This window comes from Trachypithecus francoisi, unplaced genomic scaffold (assembly GCF_009764315.1).
Source record: "Trachypithecus francoisi isolate TF-2019V2 unplaced genomic scaffold, Tfra_2.0 Lachesis_group14, whole genome shotgun sequence".
Lineage (NCBI taxonomy): Eukaryota > Metazoa > Chordata > Mammalia > Primates > Cercopithecidae > Trachypithecus > Trachypithecus francoisi.
The window spans coordinates 27,516,242-27,540,762 of record NW_022681459.1 but is presented as its reverse complement, the minus strand read 5'-3'; the positions used below and the strand labels follow the sequence as shown (position 1 = coordinate 27,540,762).

Here is a 24,521-nt window from a genome sequence, read left to right as displayed (position 1 = left end):
CTGGATCTTTTATTCATTTACTGGGAATGACCAATAGAAGCTCTGACCAGTGTTCAATCTTTTGTAAATTCTGAGGAGAAAATAAATTGTATGAATAGGGCATTTCTTTTTCTTTTCACTTATAAAATCTTACAGATCTGTATCAATAGTTGGTATGATGCACCAGTTTAAATTATACATGAAGTCCTACAATTCTAAATGACCACTTCAACTCCTCATTCACTTTCTCTAAGAGTTTTTATTTCTCCTACAGACCCAGCGAACTCAGCCCCATCCATACTGGATGGGTTTGACCATCGCAAAGCCATGGCTGGGCAGCGTGTGGAGCTGCCTTGCAAAGCGCTTGGGCACCCTGAGCCAGATTACCGCTGGCTGAAGGACAACATGCCCCTGGAGCTTTCAAGGAGGTTCCAGAAGACCGTAACAGGGCTGCTCATTGAGAACATTCTCCCCTCGGACTCAGGCAGCTATGTGTGTGAAGTGTCCAACAGATACGGAACGGCTAAGGTGATAGGCCGCCTGTACGTGAAACGTAAGTTGGACAGTAACTTGCAAAGGTGGTGTTGGCTTCCATCGATGGAGCTCCTGTTATAATCGAATCTCCATGTTTTCTCTGTAGCTTTCCATTAACTCCCAAAAGAGTCCAGCTGAGATCAACAGAAACCTCATTTTACAGATGTGAAAATTAATGCTCAGATGAATTCCCCAAGGTTACACAACTGGAGAGTCTTAGGTGTCAGATTTGATTTGAAGTCTGTCTGATCCCCAAATCTCTGTGAGTTCCATTAGGCCACAGACTATAACATTTCCAAGATACGATTTCAAGATAACACTTCCTAGCTGATGAATTCACAAAAGCCAGTCTCTCTAAAAATGAACCGAGCGAGAGGGTAGGATTGTTCTTTCAGCACAAGTGATGATACCAATCAAAGCAGTTGTCCTTTGTCTGTTTCCAGACTATTTCTGCATTAAATTTCTAAATAAGGCTATTAGCCAAAGTATGGGGCTCAAACATACCCAAATATTAGACTCGTCCCTGGTATTTTAGATAATCTACTCCAAATATGATGGATATATTTGATCTTCCATTGATTATTGATTGCCTTGGCTGCCTTGAGGAATGTGTTGAGAAGGATACTGAAGGCAGATTTGGAGGAAGGAGGGATGTGATTGCAGGGTCACAATCTAATCTACTCAAACAGCCTCAGTTTTGCTCATGCAGAAACCAAATTAAAGTGAATTACTCAAGATCACATGGCCAGAAAAGGAAGTCAGAGCCTTGGTCAGAGAGGAGGTCTTAGTTGCCAATATAATGCTCCTTTTTTGAAAATGTATTTTTACTTGATGAACTAAATTGAACAGATTTAACCACAGGAATCTCACACTGAAAATAGAAGTGTTTTCTTACTTCCCCCTCCACCTCCCCACCCAGCCCTAGCCCTGTTTATGGAACTTTCACTTCAATGTCAACCTGAGTGTAGACTGCCTTAGCATAATACCAGCCTAAGAGAATATATTTACATTAAATATCCACATGACTATCTGGAAGAGGCTGTCTAACCTGAGTCCTGCAAATATTTGAACATGTTTAGTCTGGGGTTAGAAAGAAATGGATGATAAAATCCACAGTTACACTTCTATGCTGAAGAATCATGTGGATAAAATATGCAGCATTGGACAGCCAGCCACAGGCTCAAAGTCTCTTCTATGTTAAAAGACCTCTCCTAGCTCCCTGTTCTCTGCTGAATAAAGTTTATATCTTAGGATAGTTCTGAAGGCATCTCAAGCAAATCTGTCTGGTTGTATTTCCCCTTGTTTTGCATTAAAACCCACTTATGGCCAGGCGCGGTGGCTCGCGCCTGTAATCCCAGCACTTTGGGAGGCTGAGGCAGGTAGATCACAAGGTCAGGAGATCAAGACCATCCTGGCTAACATGGTAAAGCCCCGTCTCTACTAAAAATACCAAAAAAAATTGGCGGAGTGTGGTGGCGGGCGCCTGTAATCCCAGCTACTTGGGAGGCTGAGGCAGGAGAATGGCATGAACCTGGGAGGCGGAGCTTGCAGTGAGCTGAGATCTCACCACTGCACTCCAGCCTGGGCGACAGAGCAAGATTCCATCTCAAAAAAAAAAAAAAAAAATTGCAACCTCAGGCATAAATGGGATAATAAAAACCTATTCCTGCTAAATCTAACTTCTTCCTAATTCCTACACAAACCATTGCTTTCCTTATTGCAAGTCACATTACTAATGTTGCTTCCTCCACATAAAAGATTATTTCCTAATACTTGGTTATGTAACACTTCCCATCTCCCTTACCCTCCATCCGCAAAGATGTGTTGTTCCCCATTCTCCTCCTGTCTCCTTCTCAACTCAGAGTGTGTTACTGCTCTCTCTCTAAAGCCGTTTATCGCTACCTATATTTTAAAATCCTTTATTATTAATGTGCTTATTTTTATCATTGTTCTCTTCTTCCACATCTAGGTGATTCTCCAGTGCTTCTGGAATGTTCTCTGCCTCCCTTCTGGCTGCTTCTTCTAGCTGCAGAAGAAAACAGCTTCCTCGTTCCCGTCTCTCTTCTCTATTGGAAAGCATTCTCTTGGACTCCAAATTCAGAACTGTCTTCTTGTCAAGCTCTTCCCTTTTCCTTAGGCTCTGTTTCATTTGTAGAGCTCCAAATTTCTTGCCTCTGAAAACAAGCTCTGAATCTGTACTTGTAGCCTTGGCTTCCTTTCTTGAGTGTCAGACAAGTGTGTCAACTAGCTTTCTTTCAGAAATTTCGCTGGCACTTCAAAACAACAGTGTCGGATACCAAACTAAACTCTCCATCACCTCTTCCTTCCAAGTGGCTCTTGTGGTTGTTACCAACATCTTCCTCCCTGTCATCCATCAGATGCAAACATGAAATCTTGGGTGCTCTTTAAGCCTTTCCTTTCTACATCCTGCCAAGTCCTGCCATGTCCTGCCGAGTCCTGCCAAGTGATACGAACCGAATCTTACAGTTACTCAGCTCTGTTCTCAACTTCTGTCCGGCCTTAGATTGGATCTTAATTGTACCTACACTAGGCATGTGTCATGTCTTCACTGACCGGTTTTCCTCGCCCTTATTTGTCGAAAGGCGTTTGACCTAGTGGTTGCATTAAAAGTATGTTTGAGCTGGGTACAATGGCTTGTGCCTGTAGTCCCAGCTACCCAGGAGGCTGAGGCAGAAAGGAGGAGGAGTTTCAGGCTACAGTGAGCTATGATTGTGCCACTGCACTCCAGCCTAGGTGACAGAGCAAGGCCCCGTTTCCGGGGAAAAAAAAAAAAAGACTTATTTGCTAAGCATTTTTGAATGCCTTCTTTAGTTATCTTTGTTTAATTCCAAACTCTCAGGGATTCTCTGTTGCATCCAAAATGAATCAGAAACTCCCAGACATGCCCCTGCTCCCTGCCTTAATTCATGTGGTTCCCAATCTCTGTGATTCCTTCTTTCCATTCTGACTGGTCTCAGTTCTATCCATTCCTGGTATCTGGATTTCCTGCTCTTCCCAACCACCCTCCTCCACATGTGCTATGTCTCTAATGGCCCTTGCATCACTCTGATTGGTTATTACAGCCATTTATTGCCTTTTCTTATCAACCTAGAAGACTGAGCTCCTTGAAAACAAAGTGTGGTGAGATGAAAAGTTAGGAACAACTGGGGTAAAAAAACTGTTTTCACCCACTTTTTGATGGGGTTGTTTTTTTCTTATAAATTTGTTTAAGTTCCTTGAGAATTCTGGATATTAGACCTCAGTCAGATGGATAGATTGCAAACATTTTCTCCCATTCTGTAGGTTGCCTGTTCACTCTGATGATAGTTTCTTTTGCTGAGTAGAAGCTTATTAGTTTAATTAGATCCCATTTGTCAATTTTGGCTTTTGTTGCAGTTGCTTTTGGTGTTGCAGTCATGAAGTAGTCATGAAGTCTTTGTCCATGCGTATGTCCTGAATGGTATTGCCTACGTTTTTTTCTAGCATTTTTATGGTTTTAGGTTTTACATTTAAATCTTTAATCCACCTTCAGTTAATTTTTGTATAAGGTGTAAACAAACCTGTACGTTCAGCACATGTATCCCAGAACTTTAAGTGAAATAATAACACTAGCAAAAGGAGAAGATTACCGGAATGGATTAAAAAGCAAATCTTAGCCATCTGCCATCTACAAGAGATGTTTGTTAATTTAAAAGATGCATTTATCTGTCTTCTGTCCTCCATGTGCGTCTGTTAAGCAATCAGATGCATTAAGATCTTTGTTTCTCTATATGTCATTTGCCATTTTTGCTGTCTGCCTTAAATGATCTCTTTATTTTTGGTTTTCTATAATTTATAATATGACTAGACAGGATTTTCATCAGATTTTTCCTGCTCAGCACTTTCTGACCTTTAAAAATCTGTAACTCTATGTCTTTCACCAAAAATTTTGTTTTGTTTTGTTTTGCCATTTACCTGTTGATTGGATTTGGCTGAGTTACTTAAGCTCTCTGAATAACCATTTTCTGTTTTGTAAAATGGAGATAACACAAAAATTACAGGATTAGGAGAAGACTGACTCCAATGACCTATGAAAGGTAGTCAATAATTTTATAGCACATGCTAGTTGCACCATAAATATTATTCCATTTTTCTTGCCTGTGAGTTTAACCTCATCCTTGGCACATGACAGATGCTCAGTGAATGCTTTCTACATTGGATTAGGGTTGTTGAATTGAAAACATGGGAAGGTGAGGATGAAATTTTCATCCCTGTCTAAATCACTCAGCCTCATTTTAAAGAAAATCTCTGTTTCATGGTCACAAATTCTAATACCAACCTATTGGTTGGTTGGTTGGTTGGTTTTTTCCCCACAGTTGTGTGTTATTGGCCCTTGGTAAACCACATATGGCATATGAGTGAGTATACATGTGTGTGAGAATGGCCCAGGGTACACCCACCAGTGCCACCTTGGGACAAGGCAAATTAGGATTTATATATTCCATGTTCAATACTTATGTCACTATTGGTAGCCAGCACATTGCTTTTTTTTTTTTTTTTTTTTTTTTGAGACAGAATCTCACTCTGTCGCCCAGTCTGGAGTGCAGTGGCACGATCTTGGCTCACTGCAAGCTCCACCTCCCAGGTTCATGCCATTCTCCTGCCTCAGCCTCCCAAGTACCTGGGACTACAGGTGCCCCCCCACCACGCCCGGCTAATTTTTTGTATTTTTAGTAGAGATGGAATTTCACCGTGTTAGCCAGGATGGTCTCGATCTCCTGATATCGTGATCTGCCCGCCTTGACCTTCCAAAGTGCTGGGATTAGAGGCGTGAGTCGTTGTGCCCGGCCTGCATTTCTTATTGTCAGTGGATTTATATCAGCATCCTCACATAGACTCAGTGAGAAGGCAGTTTGACCAACATTATTCCATTTGTTGCATAGAGAAATAAAGCCAGAAATAAAAAGTAGCGAAGAGGATGTTCCCAAACAAAATGTTCCTCTGTGAAATAATATGGCTCGTAGGAACTGTATGGAGTATGACTGCAGTGATGCACTTGCTTTGTTGAAAGTCCAGCCTGTTGTCCAAATGCTAGCTAGTGATGTTTTTACCTTTTTTTTCTCTCTCTCTCTCACTAAAACCTCCAGAGCCACTGAAAGCCACCATCAGTCCCAGGAAGGTTAAAAGCAGCGTGGGTAGCCAAGTTTCCTTGTCCTGCACCGTGACAGGAACTGAGGACCAGGAACTCTCCTGGTACCGCAATGGTGAAATCCTCAACCCTGGAAAAAATGTGAGGATCACAGGGATCAACCACGAAAACCTTATTATGGATCACATGGTCAAAAGTGACGGGGGCGCATACCAGTGCTTTGTGCGCAAGGACAAGCTGTCCGCTCAAGACTATGTGCAGGTGGTCCTTGAAGGTCAGTGGGCCTCATTACAGGGTATGGCTGAAAAAGAACCCAAACCCAGAGCACTCAGAAAAGAAGAAGACAGGGCAAAGCAGTGCTGATCACTCAGTTCTGGGCTCTCTGTCTGTCTCACCAGCTACTACTCTACCCTAATTTTTCAAGCTAAATCAGGCAAATGGGAGAGAAAGTTCTGATGAGAGTGAAATGGTTTCATATTAGAAGTAATGTAAAGTAACATAAATGTTACCCACTCGTTAGTTGTAAGTTATTTGCCAAGATTGAAATCTTAGAAGAAACGACAGTTAACAGTTTTGTTGATCATTCATCTCTAGACCAGGGTCTTTCAAAGAATGCCTTGCTTGGGGAACTTTTTTCTTATTTTTTTTTCTTGAGATGGAGTTCCGCTCTTGGTGCCCAGGCTGGAGTGCAATGGCGCAGCCTCAGCTCATCGCAACCTCCAGCTCCTCAGTTCAACCCATTCTCCTGCCTCAGCCTCCCAAGTAACTGGGATTACAGGCATGAGCCACCACACCTGGCTAAGTTTGTATTTTTAGTAGAGATGGGGATTTTTCATGTTGGTCAGGCTGGTCCCGAATTTCTGATCAGGTGATTCGCCTGCCTCAGCCTCCCAAAGTGCTGGGATAATAGGCATCTTGGGAAACTTTTTATGTGTTGTGGGATCTTTAGCAGCATCTTTGGCCCCTTTCCACTAGATGTGTGCTAGGAGCACCTTCCTCCAAGTTGTTACAACCAAAAATGTCTCCAGACATTGCCAAGTGTTCGCTGGGTGGGGTGTGGGCAGTAGCCTCCAGTGGAGAAGTACAACTTCAGATCCAAAATGCAGAGCGAAATGTCAATACAGTGGTTGGTGGAGTGAAAAAATGGCATCTGTTTGGTGCAGTTGTCCCTAGATCCATCCACATGTTCACAGATTTAAGTAAATGAAATCTGTGAGGAATTATTTTGTGGTATAATAACAGGTTTTAGGTATGTGATACGGTTTGCTTTTTTTTTTTTTTTTTAACTGGTTACTGCATACTAAATCTTCAAGCTTATCAGTCAGCCAGAGAAAGAAGCTATCACAGGCAACATATATTTATCACTACGTGATTGAACTAGCTTCTATCTATGTATTTGTGTGTCTCGTTGGAAATTATGTCCTTCTATATAATTTAAAATTCATCTGATATCAATTGATTAAAATAATAAAATGATTTTGATATAGCCTAAAGGGAGAACAAATAAAACACACTGATATATGAAAATAAGTTTAAATATGTCTTGATTCTAAGAGCATATTTCTGTTATTCTTTTTTAACCTTAGCTAATTTTTTAAGAAGTCGCAGGCTTAGCAATGAGATTCCTATTTTGATTCAGTCGTTTCATTGCAGACAGTGAGATTTTTAAAGCAGAGGTGAAATTAGCTGAAAGCATGGTATTCATATTAAATGCCTGACACTGTGTTCCGTATAATAATTAAGTGAAGAAAGTAATCAATTTGTGCAGAACCAGTTTGCCAATGATGATGCACTCTAGTCCTTACATAGTCACTATTTTTAGATTCTTTGTAGAAAAGGGAGAGATTACCTGTCTAGGCCCAGTTACCTCGGCAACCATTTCATGCAACTAAGAAAACCTAAAGACCATATTGATAATCCGTAATGATGTCAGAAGAGTTCAGGTTATCAGAGTGACAGCAAGAAAGATTTCAAAGACACTCAGGTCTCCCTGGGAAAATGATGTCTGCTTTCATCTCCAAAAGAGCCTGTCACTTGAACTAAAAAGGGGGCCGAGGAGCACCGCCAGCACACTCGCGGATTTATTTGTCGCATGTCAGCTTCCATTCAGGACAAGAAGCTTCACTTTATTTTTTTCTCTTCTGAGAGATGACAGTGCTAATGTAGCAAAAGAAAGCAGAAATGAAATTACAAATACATATCTAGTACCTGCTTTAAAAGAGTGTCTGGCTAATTTCCTGTGGAAAACAAAAATACTCCAATTATTCTCACTGAAACAGTGATGGATTAAAGTAAAATTATAAAAAAATTGTAATACTATGAACTAGGACTGACCATAGATACAATGGAGAATCTGGGAATATTCCTATGAGGCTATAAAATGGAATTTAATAACTATAGGTTCAGGATAAAACCATAATACCTGGAAAGTGGAATGATTTTTTAAAAAGAATAATAAAGGTTTCCAGTTCTGGGAATGGTAAAATAGCATATATCAGACTAACTCCCAAGACGATAAAAAACAAGAAACTTTGGGAAAAGCAAAAGTATATATAGACACTTGAGAGACACCAAAAGCAAATTGGGGAGTGTCCTCTTCCACTGAGGACACATCTGAACTCCAAAAATGGGGGGCGAGAATGCAACTGTGCAATAAAAAAAATAATTAGACGTACAAAAAACAGGACTCTGCAACCAAAGGACACAAGACAAAGCAAGCAGTAGAAACAAATCATGAGAGGACCCAGACGTTAGAACTGGCAGACAAGGATTTACAGCTGCTATTTAAAATATGTTCAATAACTTACAGGAAAATATGGACTGAAAGAGTGAACGTATGGGAAAGACCAACAGAGAAATTGAAACTGTTGAAAAGAATCCATAGAAATGAAAAAAATCACCATATTTGCTTTAATACAAGAGTAGAGAAGGAAGAAGAAAGTATCTGTGAACTTGAAGATAAATCTTAGAGAATTATCCAATCTGAAGCATGGGGAGAAAGAAGACTACAAAGAAAATGATTAGAGCTTCAGTGACAAGTAGGACATCATCAGATAACCTGACAGAAACATATGATTAGAGGCCAAGAAAAATAGGAGACGGAATGCGGAAGAAAAAAGTATTCAAAGAGATAATGACCTTAGTTTTATCAACTTTGGCATAAAAGTAAGGTTGCAGATCTAAGAAACTCAGCACACTCCAAAAATAAACACAAAGAAAATTCTATGTCAGTACATCAGAATTAAGCTGGTGAAAACCAAAGATAAAGAGAAAAACTTAAAAATCTGAGGGAGGAAAAATATTACATAAAGGGGATATCAAGAACAATTGGTGGATGATTCATCAGATATTTTGGAGGACAGGAGACAATGGAGCAACATCTTTAAAATATTGAAGAGAAAACAAAAAACAAAGACACAAGCCCTGCCAACGTAGACTTCTATAGCAAAAAACCCAACAACAACAGGCTTTAAAAATGAAGGCAAAATAAAGATATTTTCAGTAATAAAAAGGTGAAAGAATATGATGTCAGCAGCCCTGCACATTAGGAAATGATAAATGAAGTCATGCCGGATGTAGAGAATGAACACTTACATCTATAGGATATAGATAACATGGAACAGAAATGGAACATAAAATGGAAACATATCTATAGGAACAAATACCATGAGAAATGGTAAACATATTAGTAAATATTTAGCAAAATTGTGTTTTATTTTTTAATGTCTTTAAACAATTGATGATTATAACATTATAACATTACCACACTTGGCCATGTGCTGTGGTTCACACCTGTAATCCCAGCATTTTAGGAAGCAGAGATAGGCGGCTCACTTGAGGTCAGGAGTTTGAGACCAGCCTGGCCAACATGGCAAAATCCCGTCTCTATTAAAAATACAAAAACTAGCCAGGTGTGGTGGCACGTGCCTGTAATCCCAACTACAGGCAGAAGCAGGAGAATAGCTTGAAACCAGGAGGTGGAGGTTGCAGTGAGCCAAGATCCTGCTACTGCACTCCAGCCTGGGCGACAGAGTGAGACTCCATCTCTAAAAGTACAATACAATACAATACCAACACCTTATTATAGAGTTAATATAATAAATAGATGTAATAACAAAAAGGGAAGAATTATTTGTTGCAGGGTTCTTACATTTCACATAAAGTACTGCAATCTTAACTTTTAGTAGACGTAATTTAAAACATATACACCCACATAGATATACATATAGATGTGTGTGTGTGTGTAAACGGAGCTTATCTTGTAAATGCAAGATTGGAAGAACATTAAAAATCTAATCTGTGTAAGTGATTATATTAATAGAATAAGGGAGCAAATCCAATTGATTATCTCAGTATATACAGAAAAAATCATTTGATGAAACTTGCATCCATTCAGCATAAAGAATCTCCAGCAAACTGGAGACTCTGGAGAGCATCCTTGACCAGATAAGTGGCATCTGTGAACAATCTACAGCTAAAATCATACTTACTGGTTAAACACTAAATGGTTTTCATTTAAGATTGAGACCAAGGCAAGGATGCCCACATCCACCACTTCTATTCAACATTATCCTAGCAGCCCTAGTTAGACTTGAGTAGAAATAAAATACATGGAGTTTGGAAAGGGAAAATTTGCAACTGTCTTAATTATAGGCATTGTTGTTTACAAAGAATATGACAAGGAAACAATAAAGCAATTTCTAAAAGTGAGTTTAAAAAGTCATTGGATATAATAATAATATACAAAATGCAATTTTATTTCTGTATACTGAGAAGAAACAATTGGAAACTAGTATTGTGAAACTTTCATTTACAATAACATAAAACATAAGATAGGAATATATTTAAAACAAATGTGAAAGATTTCAACATACAAAAATACAAAACTCTGCTAATATAAAATTGAAATAACCTAAATAATTGAAAAGATATACCATATTCAAGGATTAGAAAACTAAATATTCTTAAGTTAACAATTCTCTGTAAAATGATAAATGTGATTTCAAGCAAAACCAGGGCATGGTGGCTTGTGCCTGTAATCCTAGTACTTTGGGAGGCTGAGGCAGGGAGATCCCTTTAGCCCAGGAGTTTGAGGCTGGCCTGAGAAACATGGCAAAACTTCGTCTCTACAAAAAAAGAAAGAAAGAAAAGAAAAATAGGTGTAGTGGTGTGCACCTGCAGTCCCAGCTACTTGGAAGATTGTGCCACACCAAGGACAACAGAGGGAGACACTGTCTCAAAAAAAAAAAAAAAACACACACACACACACACACACACACACATATGTACCTTTTCAACAAATTAACATTGAAACAACTCAATAAACGTATGGCAAAGAATGAGTATTAATCCCTACATCACACTTCATATCCACACAGAATTAAGTTGCTATCCATATAGAATTGAATATAAAGTATAAAGCAATACAGTCTCTACAAGAAAACATAGAATACTTCTTCATGATTTGCAAATAGGTAACAATTTCTTAGGCCACAGAAAGCATTAAATGTCAACACAAGTACATTATTAAGACAAGATAAAGGCAACCACAGACTGGGATAAAATATTTTATACACACACAAATATATGTGCTATATATATGTTGACAGATATATATAATCTCTATAGGATATCTGACAAATGTATTAGATTATTATAAGATATCTGACATAGATACTATATATATTTTTTCCTTGTATTTCAAATACATAAAGATTTAAATTTGTTGTATTCCACAACAAATCAAGAACAAAAAGGCAAAACAGTCTAATATAACAATGGCCAAAGATTTGAGCAGATACTCACTAAAGGAAGCACACGGATGGCCAATAGGTACATAAAACACGTGCCTTCCATGGTATTTCTGGGAAAAATACACAACCTGCATTTAGTCACGAGGAAATATGAGACAAACCCAATTTCAGCAACTGACTACAAAATTACTCTTCAAAAATATAAAAGTCAAGAAACACAAAAGAGGCTGAAGAATATTCCAGATGAAAAGAGACTGAAATGACATGAAATACAAATAATGGGTGACACAGACTGCACTGGAAAAAAACAGTGACGAAAGATATTAGTGGTCAACAGACAGAATTTTGCTGTGGACAGTGTGTTAGATAATAGTACTGTTCCAAAGTCACATCTTCTAATTATATTCTAAGTGTACTCTGGTTATGATGAAATATATGCACGTATAAAGCATGCGTACTCTATTATTATGTTTCTTCTAAGCTCAAGCACAGGCAAAACCAGCACATCCTAAGAGGAATCACAGCAGTTGTTGGATGGGGATTTATTGAAAGGAGCCCTTAGGGAATTTTGGTGATGCAAATGTTTTATGTCTTGATCGTTTTGGTGGTTACTCTGGTGTGTATATTTAGCAAAACTAAGCTGTACACTTAAGATCTATATAATTCACTGTATGTAAAATTTACCTACAAAAAGAGAAGTATAACCAAAGAACACTTTGCTAAACCCATGACTTTTCAGAGCTTAATGTAAAAATGAGTGAAAAGAAATCTACAGCTAAACACATTTTACAAAAACCACGGAATTATGAAGGACACGTGAAATAACTCCAGTAGTCCTAAACATTAACGAATGATCACGGACAATGAATAGCAATCATGATGACATCTAACTTCTCCGTAAAATGAAACACAGGACGTAATGAGGCAACGTCTGCAGTGCGTTAAAGATGAAAGCATCGATTTTGCATGTTAATATTTTAAAGTTTTCTTTTGCATCTCTGACAGTAAGAGACAAAATGCTTACAACCCAAGGACACTGCAATATGCTACTTATGAGCATATCTTGGAGAAAACAAACTCCAGGGCCTTGTCCAGCCACCTGAAACACGAGCTGGAATGAATAAGTGAGATTCAGGAATTTGGGAAGGAGTAGATGGTAGAGGGGTGGAGGGAAGAGCTGCAGCACAGCCCCACCATCATGAAGACCCTACATAACTGGCCTCCCCGGCCAAGAACTAGGCCCCAAGGTTTTGGGGGAATGAGTGGCACTTTCCTCAAGGATATTTGGAACTATTAACCATTAACTGTTGCCTTTCCCTGGTGGAATTGCAAGCTATCCTAAATTTTGCTTGCCTCCTTTGTTTTTGTTTATAATGCTTTCCAGTTTTCAAGAAGAAAGATATTCAAAAATGGAGATACATTTTTTTATAATAAAAATTAAAAACTAAAAAAAAAATCTAGTCATTCTTACCTTTCGTTGTGGGACAACCCTTTAATTGAACACAAAAATTCTTTTAAAAAATAAAAAATGTCCCCTCCAGCAAGGTCTCTTACCAGACTCAGAAATCCTGTGGCATGTGATTACAATTATGTCAAAATGACCCACTTATGCCTAGAAAAAATGTGTCACAGTGTTGATTTGTATGCCTCAGGCTGGCTGACCTATTGGTAACTTTTCTTCTGATTTTCATACATTTCCTTTAATATGCATGTATTGCTTTTTATAAATGGAAAAACATATATAAAAGAAACATGCATTTGTAACTATATATAATAAGAGAAAAAACCCATATGGATGATAGAAAAATAATGGAATATGAAAATTTGATCTATGTAAACATACTGAAAATTTCTATGGAGAATTCTCTAAGATTAAGATCCTAGTTTGCCTGCGACAGTTCTGGGTCATGCCTGTTCTCTTGGCATAATTAGTAGTCGTTTCTGTTTCAGCCTCAAAAGTGTCCCAGATTGGATGTTAAATTATATGACCGGCCTACTTAAGTTACTTTTAGAGATATTTAAAACATGCTTAGGTACCCACCCTACTTAAGGAATCTTTAGAGGTTTTTAATACACGGCATTTAATGCAAACTTTATTTAGCTTCTGCCCATTCTCAGAGACTTCATGGAAGTTTGCATGCAGTTACCATTTGTAATTAAAGCTGTAAAAGAGGATTTCTTATGAGAAAATGATGAAGATGAGATCATCAATCTCCCAGTAGTTTCCTTTATTCTTGTAAACAATTCCCTAGTGAGAAAATCCCCAATACCTTGAGGAAGTATTAGGTTGGTGCAAAAGTATTTGCTGTTTTGGCCATTACTTTTTGCAGTCACTCTTGCACCAACCTAACAGATAAAGTGACTGTTTGTGGGGGTGAGCGGATGTGGATTTTCCCTGTGTTTATAACTTTGTGTGAGGAAACACCAGTTTTAAACTAGGGACTTCTTGGGAGCTGTCACTGTTTAACCCGAACATCTGAGTTGTATTACCATTCCTCTTAGGTCAGTCAGGAAATATAGCCACAGTTTATGAAAGCTTGCTAATGCTGTGCTTACCTGTTTTGAAAATAGTGAGCTCTTGTTCTGATTAACGTTTTGCTTTATCAATAAAACCAGACCTTTTCGGTAATGTTGAACAACTACGACATCTACCTCCTAGACATTAAAGAAATGTACTTGGAAGTTCTTTAATTATTTGTATGTGCCACTTTCTTCCATAATTTGTTTTCCTGCAGATGGAACTCCCAAAATTATTTCTGCCTTTAGTGAAAAGGTGGTGAGTCCGGCAGAGCCGGTTTCCCTTATGTGCAACGTGAAGGGAACACCTTTGCCCACGATCACGTGGACGCTGGACGACGACCCCATTCTCAAGGGTGGCAGTCACCGCATCAGCCAGATGATCACGTCGGAGGGGAACGTGGTCAGCTACCTGAACATCTCCAGCTCCCAGGTCCGGGACGGGGGAGTCTACCGCTGCACTGCCAACAACTCGGCGGGAGTCGTCCTGTACCAGGCTCGAATAAACGTAAGAGGTGCTTGTCAAATCAGCTCCTCAAAAAAACACACATAACTCATTGTAGTGGAGAAGAAGATTTCTGCATGCACCGAGCTGGGTCTTGGAATGCCAGAGCGGATTAACTGTTGCTTTCCATTTCCTACCCTCTCCTTCCTACTCAGGAATGGCACTGACTGGGTTAATGTTGGAAATGGCATTTCGGTTTCTGTAGTCAGCTTGTTCTTTTTTACTCTAGATCCGTTCACCTGATGTTTCCTTTCCTGGTTTATGCTCTGCATGCCCTTTCCCTTCTCCTTCTCTTCGGTTCTTCCACATTCATGGTAAACCTTCATGTACATGGTATTAAACTTACATTCATGCTGCAACGTGGCGTAACCTCCATCGTCATCCTGGATTTTATAGAGAGAGTTAAACAATTGATCAATGGCTGCCAGTATTTTCACCAAAAGTGCATGATTGTCCAGTGTAGACTAGTTGCTTTCTATTAATTAAATTGCCTTTTATCTCGTAATTTTTAATTCAAAACATTTTCATAGAAGTAGCAGATAAAGTATTTAACATTCAATCCATTTGAATTTAAGAAAAAGAAAGAAAAACCTTCTTTGTAGAAAATGCCACATGCAAAAATATTTGTTTAACTGAAAAAGATGTGCTTACATGACTAGAATCTACATTTTTAACTCAAGGAAAAGTGTCCCCATTTCCCCACATGAGATGTACCCTTAAATTATTTTCAAGAGTTTCTTTGTGTCTCTCCAGGGCCTGCAAGCATTCGACCAATGAAAAACATCACAGCAATAGCGGGACGGGACACATACATTCACTGTCGTGTGATTGGCTACCCGTATTACTCCATTAAATGGTACAAGAACTCTAACCTGCTTCCTTTCAACCACCGCCAAGTGGCATTTGAGAACAATGGAACTCTTAAACTTTCGGATGTGCAAAAGGAAGTGGACGAGGGGGAGTACACGTGCAACGTGTTGGTTCAACCACAACTCTCCACCAGCCAGAGCGTCCACGTGACCGTGAAAGGTAAGCTCGGTTCTTCCAGTTCCCACACATCTCATTCCAAAGCCCGACTACTTCCCAGACCAATGATTTGAAGTCGGGTAATCTAAGATCTGCTTATTTAGAGCAGGATAATTGTACAGGGTGAAGAATGACAGAGAACATGAGATGTCCTCTTTACTACTGACTGAATCTTCACAGGACCTTTAGTTGATCTAATTTTCTCTCCAGGTGGAATTTTGGCTTGGTTTTCCAGAGGGCATGTGTTGTTAACATTACAAAAGAAAAAAAAAAGGAGCACATCATTGGCTTGGTTATCTAGTCGTCTTTCAGATAATTTTTAAACAGATAACTTTCTTTTCCTCAAAGCTGCTAAAAGCAAGGTCTCATAGAATGTAACTGGAAGGGATTTTCTGTATTGGATGAGGATTTCAGACAAATGTCTTATCTTCTGTAGATGAACAGGTCAAAGCAACAACATAGAAATTATATGTTTAAAGGATTCCACAGAGCGTTTTTCTCATTAAATTATTCTTTGCATCATGTCATGGACTGTTGTGGAATCTACCCGTCAGGATGATCTTTAGAGATCCTGCATTTCAACTACAGTTTCCTTACTAGAAAAATCAGGCTGGGCGCGGTGGCTCAAGCCTGTAATCCCAGCACTTTGGGAGGCCGAGACGGGCGGATCACGAGGTCAGGAGATCGAGACCATCCTGGCTAACACGGTGAAACCCCGTCTCTACTAAAAAAATACAAAAAAAAAATTAGCCGGGCGAGATGGCGGGCGCCTGTAGTCCCAGCTACTCGGGAGGCTGAGGCGAGAGAATGGCCTAAACCCGGGAGGCGGAGCTTGCAGTGAGCTGAGATCCGGCCACTGCACTCCAGCCTGGGCGACACAGCGAGACTCCGTCTCAACAAAAAAAAAAAAAAAAAAAAAAAGAAAAATCAATAAGATGATCAGACTCATCCAAGGATACACAGCTTTGTAGTGGCAGAACCTTAGAAAGACTCATTTGTTCTATTCTCCAAGTCAGTTTCCTGAGCTGAATATGAAATAAAATTGTTTCAATTATGTAAAAAATCTACCTGAGGTAGGCCCTAGGAATAGAACCAATATGTTATAAAGCTATTTCCAAAACCTGTAGGTGTTGCTTCTAGCCACACTGAACTGCCTTCCTGAGCTGCCTTCCTGAGCTGTCCAATGTATCTCCCCAAGTACCAATAATTGGCTTTTAGTTGCCCTTGTCACAAAGTTGCATAGGTTTCCTGTGGTCTTCCCCAACCTTCTTTTCCCACCCACCCTGTGAGTTTTACTTTTTTGAGAACACCTACAAACACACACACACACACACACACACACACACACACGAAAATAATATATGTGTATTATTATTATGGGGCATATATATATTGCATACATTATATATTGTAGAATATGTATTGTGTATTGTATATTAGATATGCCTGCACATAATTATAAATTGGTTTTTAATAACCATGTACCTTGAGAATTTCCTCAAATCACTAGATATTCTTGGTAAACCAGGCTGGTAATAGCTGCATAAACGTTCGTTTTGTGGTTGCGTTTAGTCTTTGATCCTCATTTACAGAACATCTGCTTCATGCCAGGCACTACTCTAGACATGGAGGAATGCAATAATGAAAAAGGTCTGCAAAGTCCTTCCCCTCATTGACTCTCTTCTCAGTCAGGAGAGAGAAACAATAAACAAATAAAACAAGTGAATAAACCAGAAAACACCTAATGGTACTCCATACTATGCAGAGAATTAAAACATGGCAGTATCTTAATGGTTCATTACAATAGTCAGATGCCATATCAACACATTTTCTGTACTCTGCCATCTTTTTTCATTTTTTTTTTTTTTTTTGAGACAGAGTCTCGCTGTGTCGCCCAGGCTGGAGTGCAGTGGCGCGATCTTGGCTCACTGCAAGCTCCGCCTTCTGGGTTCACACCATTCTCCTGCTACAGGCGCCTGCCACCACGCCTGGCTTTTTTGTATTTTTAGTAGAGACGGGGTTTCACTCTGTTAGCCAGGATGGTCTTAATCTCCTGACCTCGTGATCCACCCGCCTCGGCCTCCCAAAGTGCTGGGATTACAGGCGTGAGCCACCGTGCCCGGCCTGTACTCTGCTCTCTTAAAATTCACTGCTCTATCATACCCTTGAAAGGAATGTTTTACCCGCACATGATTTTGTAACATAAAAAGTTGATCATTTGGAAGTAATTGGTTCACCGTGTTATGCAGATCTTCCAAATGTTGATACAATTTGTTATACAATATCAAAATATCACAACTACTAACATTAGCATGATCTCATCAGAAAGTCTTCAAGTTTTACTTTTTTGAGAACACCTACAAACTGTCAAGTTCATGCTGATGGACACAAGTTTTCTCAAATTCTATTCTTTCTTGAAAGATTCAATTTTATTATTTATAATAAACACCGTCAGTTGTAATCGTAGGAGTGATGGGCTCATTTCTCTGTGAGAAATTGTTTGACAAATAGAAAAGACTGCATAACCATTGTTTTTAGGTAGCCATTCTTTTAAGAAAGAAATGGAATCCCATGAAAAAGAAAAAAAGCAGCTGCTCGAATTTGCAACTTAAGCAAGCACAGACATACTCTGGCATGAAGTATGACATTCATGTCAGACATACTCTGGCATGAAGTATGACATTCATGTCAGACATACTCTGACATGAAGAAGACAGCCCCATGCTGCTCAGGAGGCAGAGGAAACACTGTGCCTTCTTCCCATTTTATTACATAGGACATACAGCATTAAAAATAACATGAGCTTTAGGGTAAAAATGTAATAAAGCTGTTATTTTTCTTGTTTCATTAAGTGTCTGTAAACGAATCTGGCATTTTTAAAAACCAACTCAGACTATGCGTTGGTAAACAGTACAATGAATAGTCATCCTGTTAGTGTCACTGCTGGGATTCATGGTAAGGCTCAGCAGTCCCACCCACCATGGCTTCTTCTCCAACGGTGCAAATATCAACACCATGAGAAAGGCAAACAGCACCTCAGCATTGTCATGAAAATGATTTTCTTCTTAGAAATCACCTAAAATGGTCTCAGGGATCCCTACAGGTCTGTGAGCTACATTTTGAAAACATCTAATACAGTGCTAAAATTTGAGTTTATTTCTAATGTTTGACCATTACAAATAAGGTATCAAATGAACTTCTTTATGCATTGGCCTTTACCTGATTTTAAGATTTTTTTTTTTCAAGAAAAATTTCCAGAAGTATGTCCATTGAATAAATAGGTATAATATTTTAATGTAACAATGAGATCACTTGGACTCGGGAAGGGGAACATCACACACTGGGGCCTATCATGGGGAGGGGGGAGGAGGGAGGGATTGCATTGGGGAGTTATACATGATATAAATGTCATGCACATGTACCCTAGAACTTAAAGTATAATAAAAAAAAAATAAAAATAAAAAAAATATTTTAATGTAATTTTTAAGAGACATAAATGTAAACAAAAGCTCTTTGAATCATTAACTTTTGCTCTTTAAATTTGCCAGATCATTATAAATCAATGTATTCATCTTGATCCTTTTGAAGTGACAGAAACCAATTCAAACTAGCTTATGGCCAAAAGAATAATTTATTGTCTCTTATAAACAATATATTTATGATTTTAGGAAATAATTCTATTGAATAATTTTGTCTTCAGCAGCTTCTTTTCTTCTAAACATATATCATATAGTATAAAACTTGTCAGCTCCTTTGCAAGTACTTGCAAACAAAGGAAGGAAAATATTATTTTATGTGGTATTTTATTGCCTGGAAAGAAATGGCAGTTGTTGGGATTTGAGGCTTGCAAAATTTATCAGAATAGTCAGGAAAAGCTACCTTGAAAAAGTGAGACTTTGAGCAAAGATGTGGAGGGGTTTGAGACAGTTCATAGGTAAAGGGAAGAGATAGAATCACCATGTTCAGAGTTTGCCTGGCAAGCTTGAGGAATAACAGAAAGGCTGGTGTGGCGGGAGCCAAGTGAACAAGAAAACACTAAGAGGTCCTGAGTCAGAAGGAGCAGAACCTTTTCATGGGGGACTTACTAGATCAGGACTTCGGTTTTCAGGACATGGGGTTTTCTGCTGAGTGAGATGGGGGCTTTACTGTATGACTTTAAACAGAAAAGTCACATGGCCGGACTAAGGTTTTAAAAGGATGCTTTTAGCCAGGTATGGTAGGACGAGCCTGTAGTCCCAGCTACTCCAGAGGCTGAGACAGGAGAATACTTCGAGTCCAGTAGTTTGAGGTTGTGGTGCACTGTATTTGCACCCGTGAATAGCCACTGCACTCCAACCTGGGCAACATAGTGAGACCCCATCTCTAAAAAAGAAGAATAAGGATGCATCTGATTCCTGTGCTGAGAATCGTCTATGCAGGGAAAGGGAGCAAGTAGAATGACCTGTTGGAAAGTGAATCCAAGTGAGAGATGGTGGTAGGGGAGAGCAGAGGAGGTGATGGGTAGAAAACAGACTCTAGATCTATGTCGAAGGTCTATTCAATCGGTTTTCCTAGTGGTTGGATACAGGTGTGAGGAAAATAAAGACATCAAGAATCAGGTCAGGCTTCTGAACGGAGTATCAGGAAGAATGGCATTGCTTTCTACTGAGTGAGCAGAAGATGCAGTGGACCGGTTTAAGGAGGATGATGAGGAGTCTAGTTATCGATGTGTTGAGATTGAAATACACACTAAACAAGTAAGTGGATGCTCTCAGTAGGAAATTAGATATGGGAGAGTAGAGTTCAGGAATCCAGGCTGCAGATCTGGGGACATCAGTAAACAGATGATGCTCAACACCACAGCGTGGGTGGGACCCTCATGGGACTTCGTGCACCACACTGCAGGTTTTAACTTCGTATGGACAGGCTGCCCCAGCCCCCAGTCAGGCTCACATTAGAACCTTTCACCAAATGTCTGAAGATAAAGGCCGACAAAAATTCAAACAAGGATTGTTTGAAATGTAAGTTTCTCTCTTTTTAGATTTCCCAGATTGGCACAGATCCATGTATTGACTATGACCCTATTGGTTGCAAGGTGCAAGAACCCAAATTACCTTTGCTTCAACAGCCAAGTGCAGAGGCACACTGCTGTAATCCCAGCTACTTGGGAGGCCTAGGTGTGATGTGGTACGCAACTGTAGTTCCAGCTACTCCAGAGACTGAGACAGAAGAATGGCTTGAGGCCAGGAGTGCGAGGCTGCGGTGAACTACTTCCAAAGCACAGTAACAATTATACCCCAATCTTAGCCTTTGCTCAGAACTTAGAAGGGTCTTAAACAAATTGACTTCTGAACGTTTAAATTTATGTTTTAAAATGTTTTAATCTCAGCACTTTGGGAGACCGAGGCAGGAGGATCACTTGAGGCCAGGAGTTCAAGATCAGCCTGGCCACCATAGCAAAACCCGGTCTCTAGTAAAAATACAAAAAGTAGCCAGGCATGGTGGCACGCACCTGTAATCCTAGCTACTCGGGTGGCTGAGGAGGGAGGATATCTTGAACCCAGGAGGTAGAGGTTGCAGTGAGCCAAGATAGCTCCACTCTACTCCAGACTGGGTGACAGAGCAAGATTCTGTCTCAAAATAATAATAAATAATAATAATAATAATAATAAATCAAATAAAATGTTTTTAAAAGAAATATTAATATGTAAATTAAATTATACTCCAATGGTCAGGATTGTAGTTCATCAAGGCTTTTTAAAAATTCACAACCGAGTATTAGGGGAGGAAAATAAGCAATCAGCTAAATTTTAGGAAAGGACTTAGAATTTTGGCTCTCCCTGTGCGTTAGGATTGAAAGAGACTTTCTTAGCCTTTTCATGTAAATGCAGCTCCACTGCCTTTCCTGGGAGACCACACAGTGACTGTTTCACCCAGCTAATTTTGGAAAAGCAAACCTGAAGCCTTAAAAGTTGGCTTCCTTGGGAAGTAGAAGTGACCCAGTTGATCCCAGCAATATTGCTGCCAACAGTGAAACCAAATTACTGTTATCTTGCCTCCAGGAGGTTCATTTTAAATACTGGATATAGCGGAGAGTATGTGCATATGTGTTTAGATGATATTTGGAAACAATACTATTTTTTCATCATGTCTTTTTTTGATAGTAGTCATAACCCTTTGCTTATTTTAGGGCATATACCTGCAATAAATTTTTTAAATTTCAAAGATTGATATAAATAACATGCTTATTATTGATGGTGGTTGAAGCTTAAGCGGTTCTGAAATACATGTAACTATCCAGAAGTGCAAGTTTGCTGCCCTCAAACACATAGGTGGAAGTAAAAGTCCAAGTCTCTTCTTTCACTTCATTTCAATTTAACAAGCAGATTTATATTTAACACATTTTCAAGCTTTGTCTTTCCCATTTTAGGTGCCACATTGAACTTGAACGGTGCTTAATTGAGTGTTCTAATTGCTGGGGATCAACACTGCCAGGAAAGTTAATTGACTGCGGGATAAAAATGTCACCTTCTATTTATATTTATATAAAACTTTGTAGTTTACAAAACACTTTCATCTGTGTCACCTAAATTAGTACAGTGACTCTGTAATGTAGATAAAGCATAATCAGGGAAAGAATAGAAGAGGGATGAGGCTGCGCAGTCTTCCAGTAATACATTCAAGACTCAAACGCAGATGTTTTGATTCTAACACAACCCCATAGTGACTCCCAGAACAATAATTCATATTGCAGTGGGAAACCGGGGTAGGAGTGGGGAGAAATGAATACAAAGGGCCCTGGAATAAAGCTATTTTAAAAGTCAAGACAGGTAACATGTTAAAATGTAGGGCAAAAGATATTGAGGGACTAATTTAAGAGAGATAGAATTTGTTGAATTGGAGAGAGGAAAAGCAGAGAATGGATTTGGTGAAAGAGGGCAGGTCCGAATGAGAAATGACTCCAGAAGCTTTTGCTTGGGAGATGGAGGGGCTGAGAGCAGTGATGTGGCACCTGAGTGCCTTGGCGAAATCCTTTGGATGACGGGATTGGTCTAAAGTGCCTGTGTATCACCATTCTGGCTTCAGACCATGGGGATTTAAAAAAATAGACAGGAAAGCAGACTAAAATTCATAGAGAAAGATGGTTAAAATTACAGGTAAATAAATGTCTAAGAAGTACCAAGCTTTCAGAGTTATATTTTATAAGGATTTTTAAAAGTTAATGTTTGCCAGTAGTGAGATGAAATGGCCATGCTAGGAATGCAGAGAACAACCAGAAACATCCACTTTTACATGTTTCATTCAGTGTCTATATTTGTGGCAATTTCCCATTTTAATGTACCACAATTTTTTTTTTACCCTGTCCTCCTTCAAATCGAAGGGAGAATTAGATGTCACTGCCAAGGTTTCCAGCTCTTGTGTTGGTGGCACTTTGTGTACCGTAGCCCAACAAGAACACTGCTCTGCACATTTTGATGTTAAAATCCTGCTTCCATGCAGCTTTTTGTCCTATGCTGCGTCTCGTCTGTCACCATAATGTCTTGCTGGATTGCTGTTGGTGCAAGAGGGGAAATGAATGCTGAGTTAAAAATAGTGCTGTGAGTTTCTCCGCTCGCCTTCCACTCGAGGTGAGCGGCTGGGGATGCCGTATTCTAATGGCATCATTCTTCAAGGGCTGACAACAAATGTCATCTGGCCTAGGGAAGGGACAGCTTTGTGCACAGAAATAGCCTTGGCAGTTCCCCCACTCCCGCTTTCAGACATTTGCTCATTAGCTGTTCCAGCCTTGGCACTATCAACTTCCACCGAATTCCAAACCCAACTCTGTCAGCAAGGAAAGGTCTTTCATTGTTCATCTGTCGCTTTCTTCCACTTTCTCCTGCTATCTCTTTAGATACTGGAGTTACTTACAATATTGTTGATGGAAAGGACAGCATTTCGAGGTTATTTTTCTATTTTAGTTCCTCATTAAAGTGGAGCAATGGTTAACTTAGGTTCCAGTTTGCTGGGGTCTTTTGTGTGTAGCCATACACTGCAGTCATCCCCAACTTTTTCATATTTGCTTTTCAACAACGACTTGGGAATTGCAGAGCTTCTGTGATGAATAATACAGGAGAAATATAGACCTGGGGAAAAATAGAATGGTAATGTAGTAAATATGTAATCCTTTTATGTTAATTTATTATTTAAAATGAGAATTTAAATGCTCTTTTTAAGTTAATACCCTAATGTGAGGAAAGAAAACTAGTGAAGTGGGAACTTTCACTGTCCTCCCTTTTTAAATGATGCAAGAAAGTGCTCATGCTTCAATGCGCTTAAATGCATGCATTTACTCAGCTACCCTGGGAATTTATGCTCTCAAGTGTCTGCGGAAGAGAAAGGTACGATATCTGAGCGCAGGACTCAGCTTCTGTGGTTTCCTTCAGGCAGGTTTGTCCTGGAGGTAGGATGACTTAAAATTCCTCTATTCTAGAAATCAAAGCAGGTACCTTTCTTTAAAATATAGCATTTTATTAAGTGTTTTATAAGCAATATCTCAAATTACTTTACCCTAATTAGAGGGAAAAAAAGACAGTGTGTAAGATTGGTTTCAATATCAAAGAATGCTAGGTATATGTATAATATATATTTATATAAATATATGCCTGTAATAAATATATATAATTTATTATATAAAATATATTCATATAATAAATATATATTTGATTATTATATGCATAAATATATTTTATATATTGCATATATTATATATTGATTTTAAATGCATATATATTATTTTTACATTATAAATAAAATGATATGTATTTATTTACATTTTAAATAAGATATGTATTTCCTGTGTATAGTGTAATGTTTTGAAATATATATCCATTGTGGAATGACTAAATCTGATCAGTTAACATATAGGTTGCCTCACACAGTTACCATGTTTGTGGTGAGAACACTTTACATTCACTGTCAGCATTTTTTGAGAATACAGTAAATTATTAGCTATAGTCACCATGTTGTACAATAGATCTCTTGGACTTTTCCTCCTGAAATTTTGTGTCCTTTGACACACATCTCACCAGTAACTCCAGCCCTTGGGAACCACAACCAT

The 24,521-nt window shown here is 39.0% G+C and overlaps 1 protein-coding gene across 1 annotated transcript in view; it reads left to right on the top strand.

Annotated features, from left to right (window-relative positions):
• The first annotated feature begins 259 nt into the window (after positions 1-259).
• The window catches only part of DSCAM (DS cell adhesion molecule), a 341,028-nt gene continuing 316,766 nt past the window's right edge, over positions 260-24,521 (top strand). Inside the window, exons 1-4 of the mRNA XM_033232515.1 lie at positions 260-532; positions 5,640-5,915; positions 14,130-14,426; positions 15,170-15,445. Of these exons, the coding sequence (XP_033088406.1) occupies positions 307-532; positions 5,640-5,915; positions 14,130-14,426; positions 15,170-15,445 (1,075 nt within the window). The 5' untranslated portion in view covers positions 260-306. The remainder of the gene's footprint in view (positions 533-5,639; positions 5,916-14,129; positions 14,427-15,169; positions 15,446-24,521) is intronic.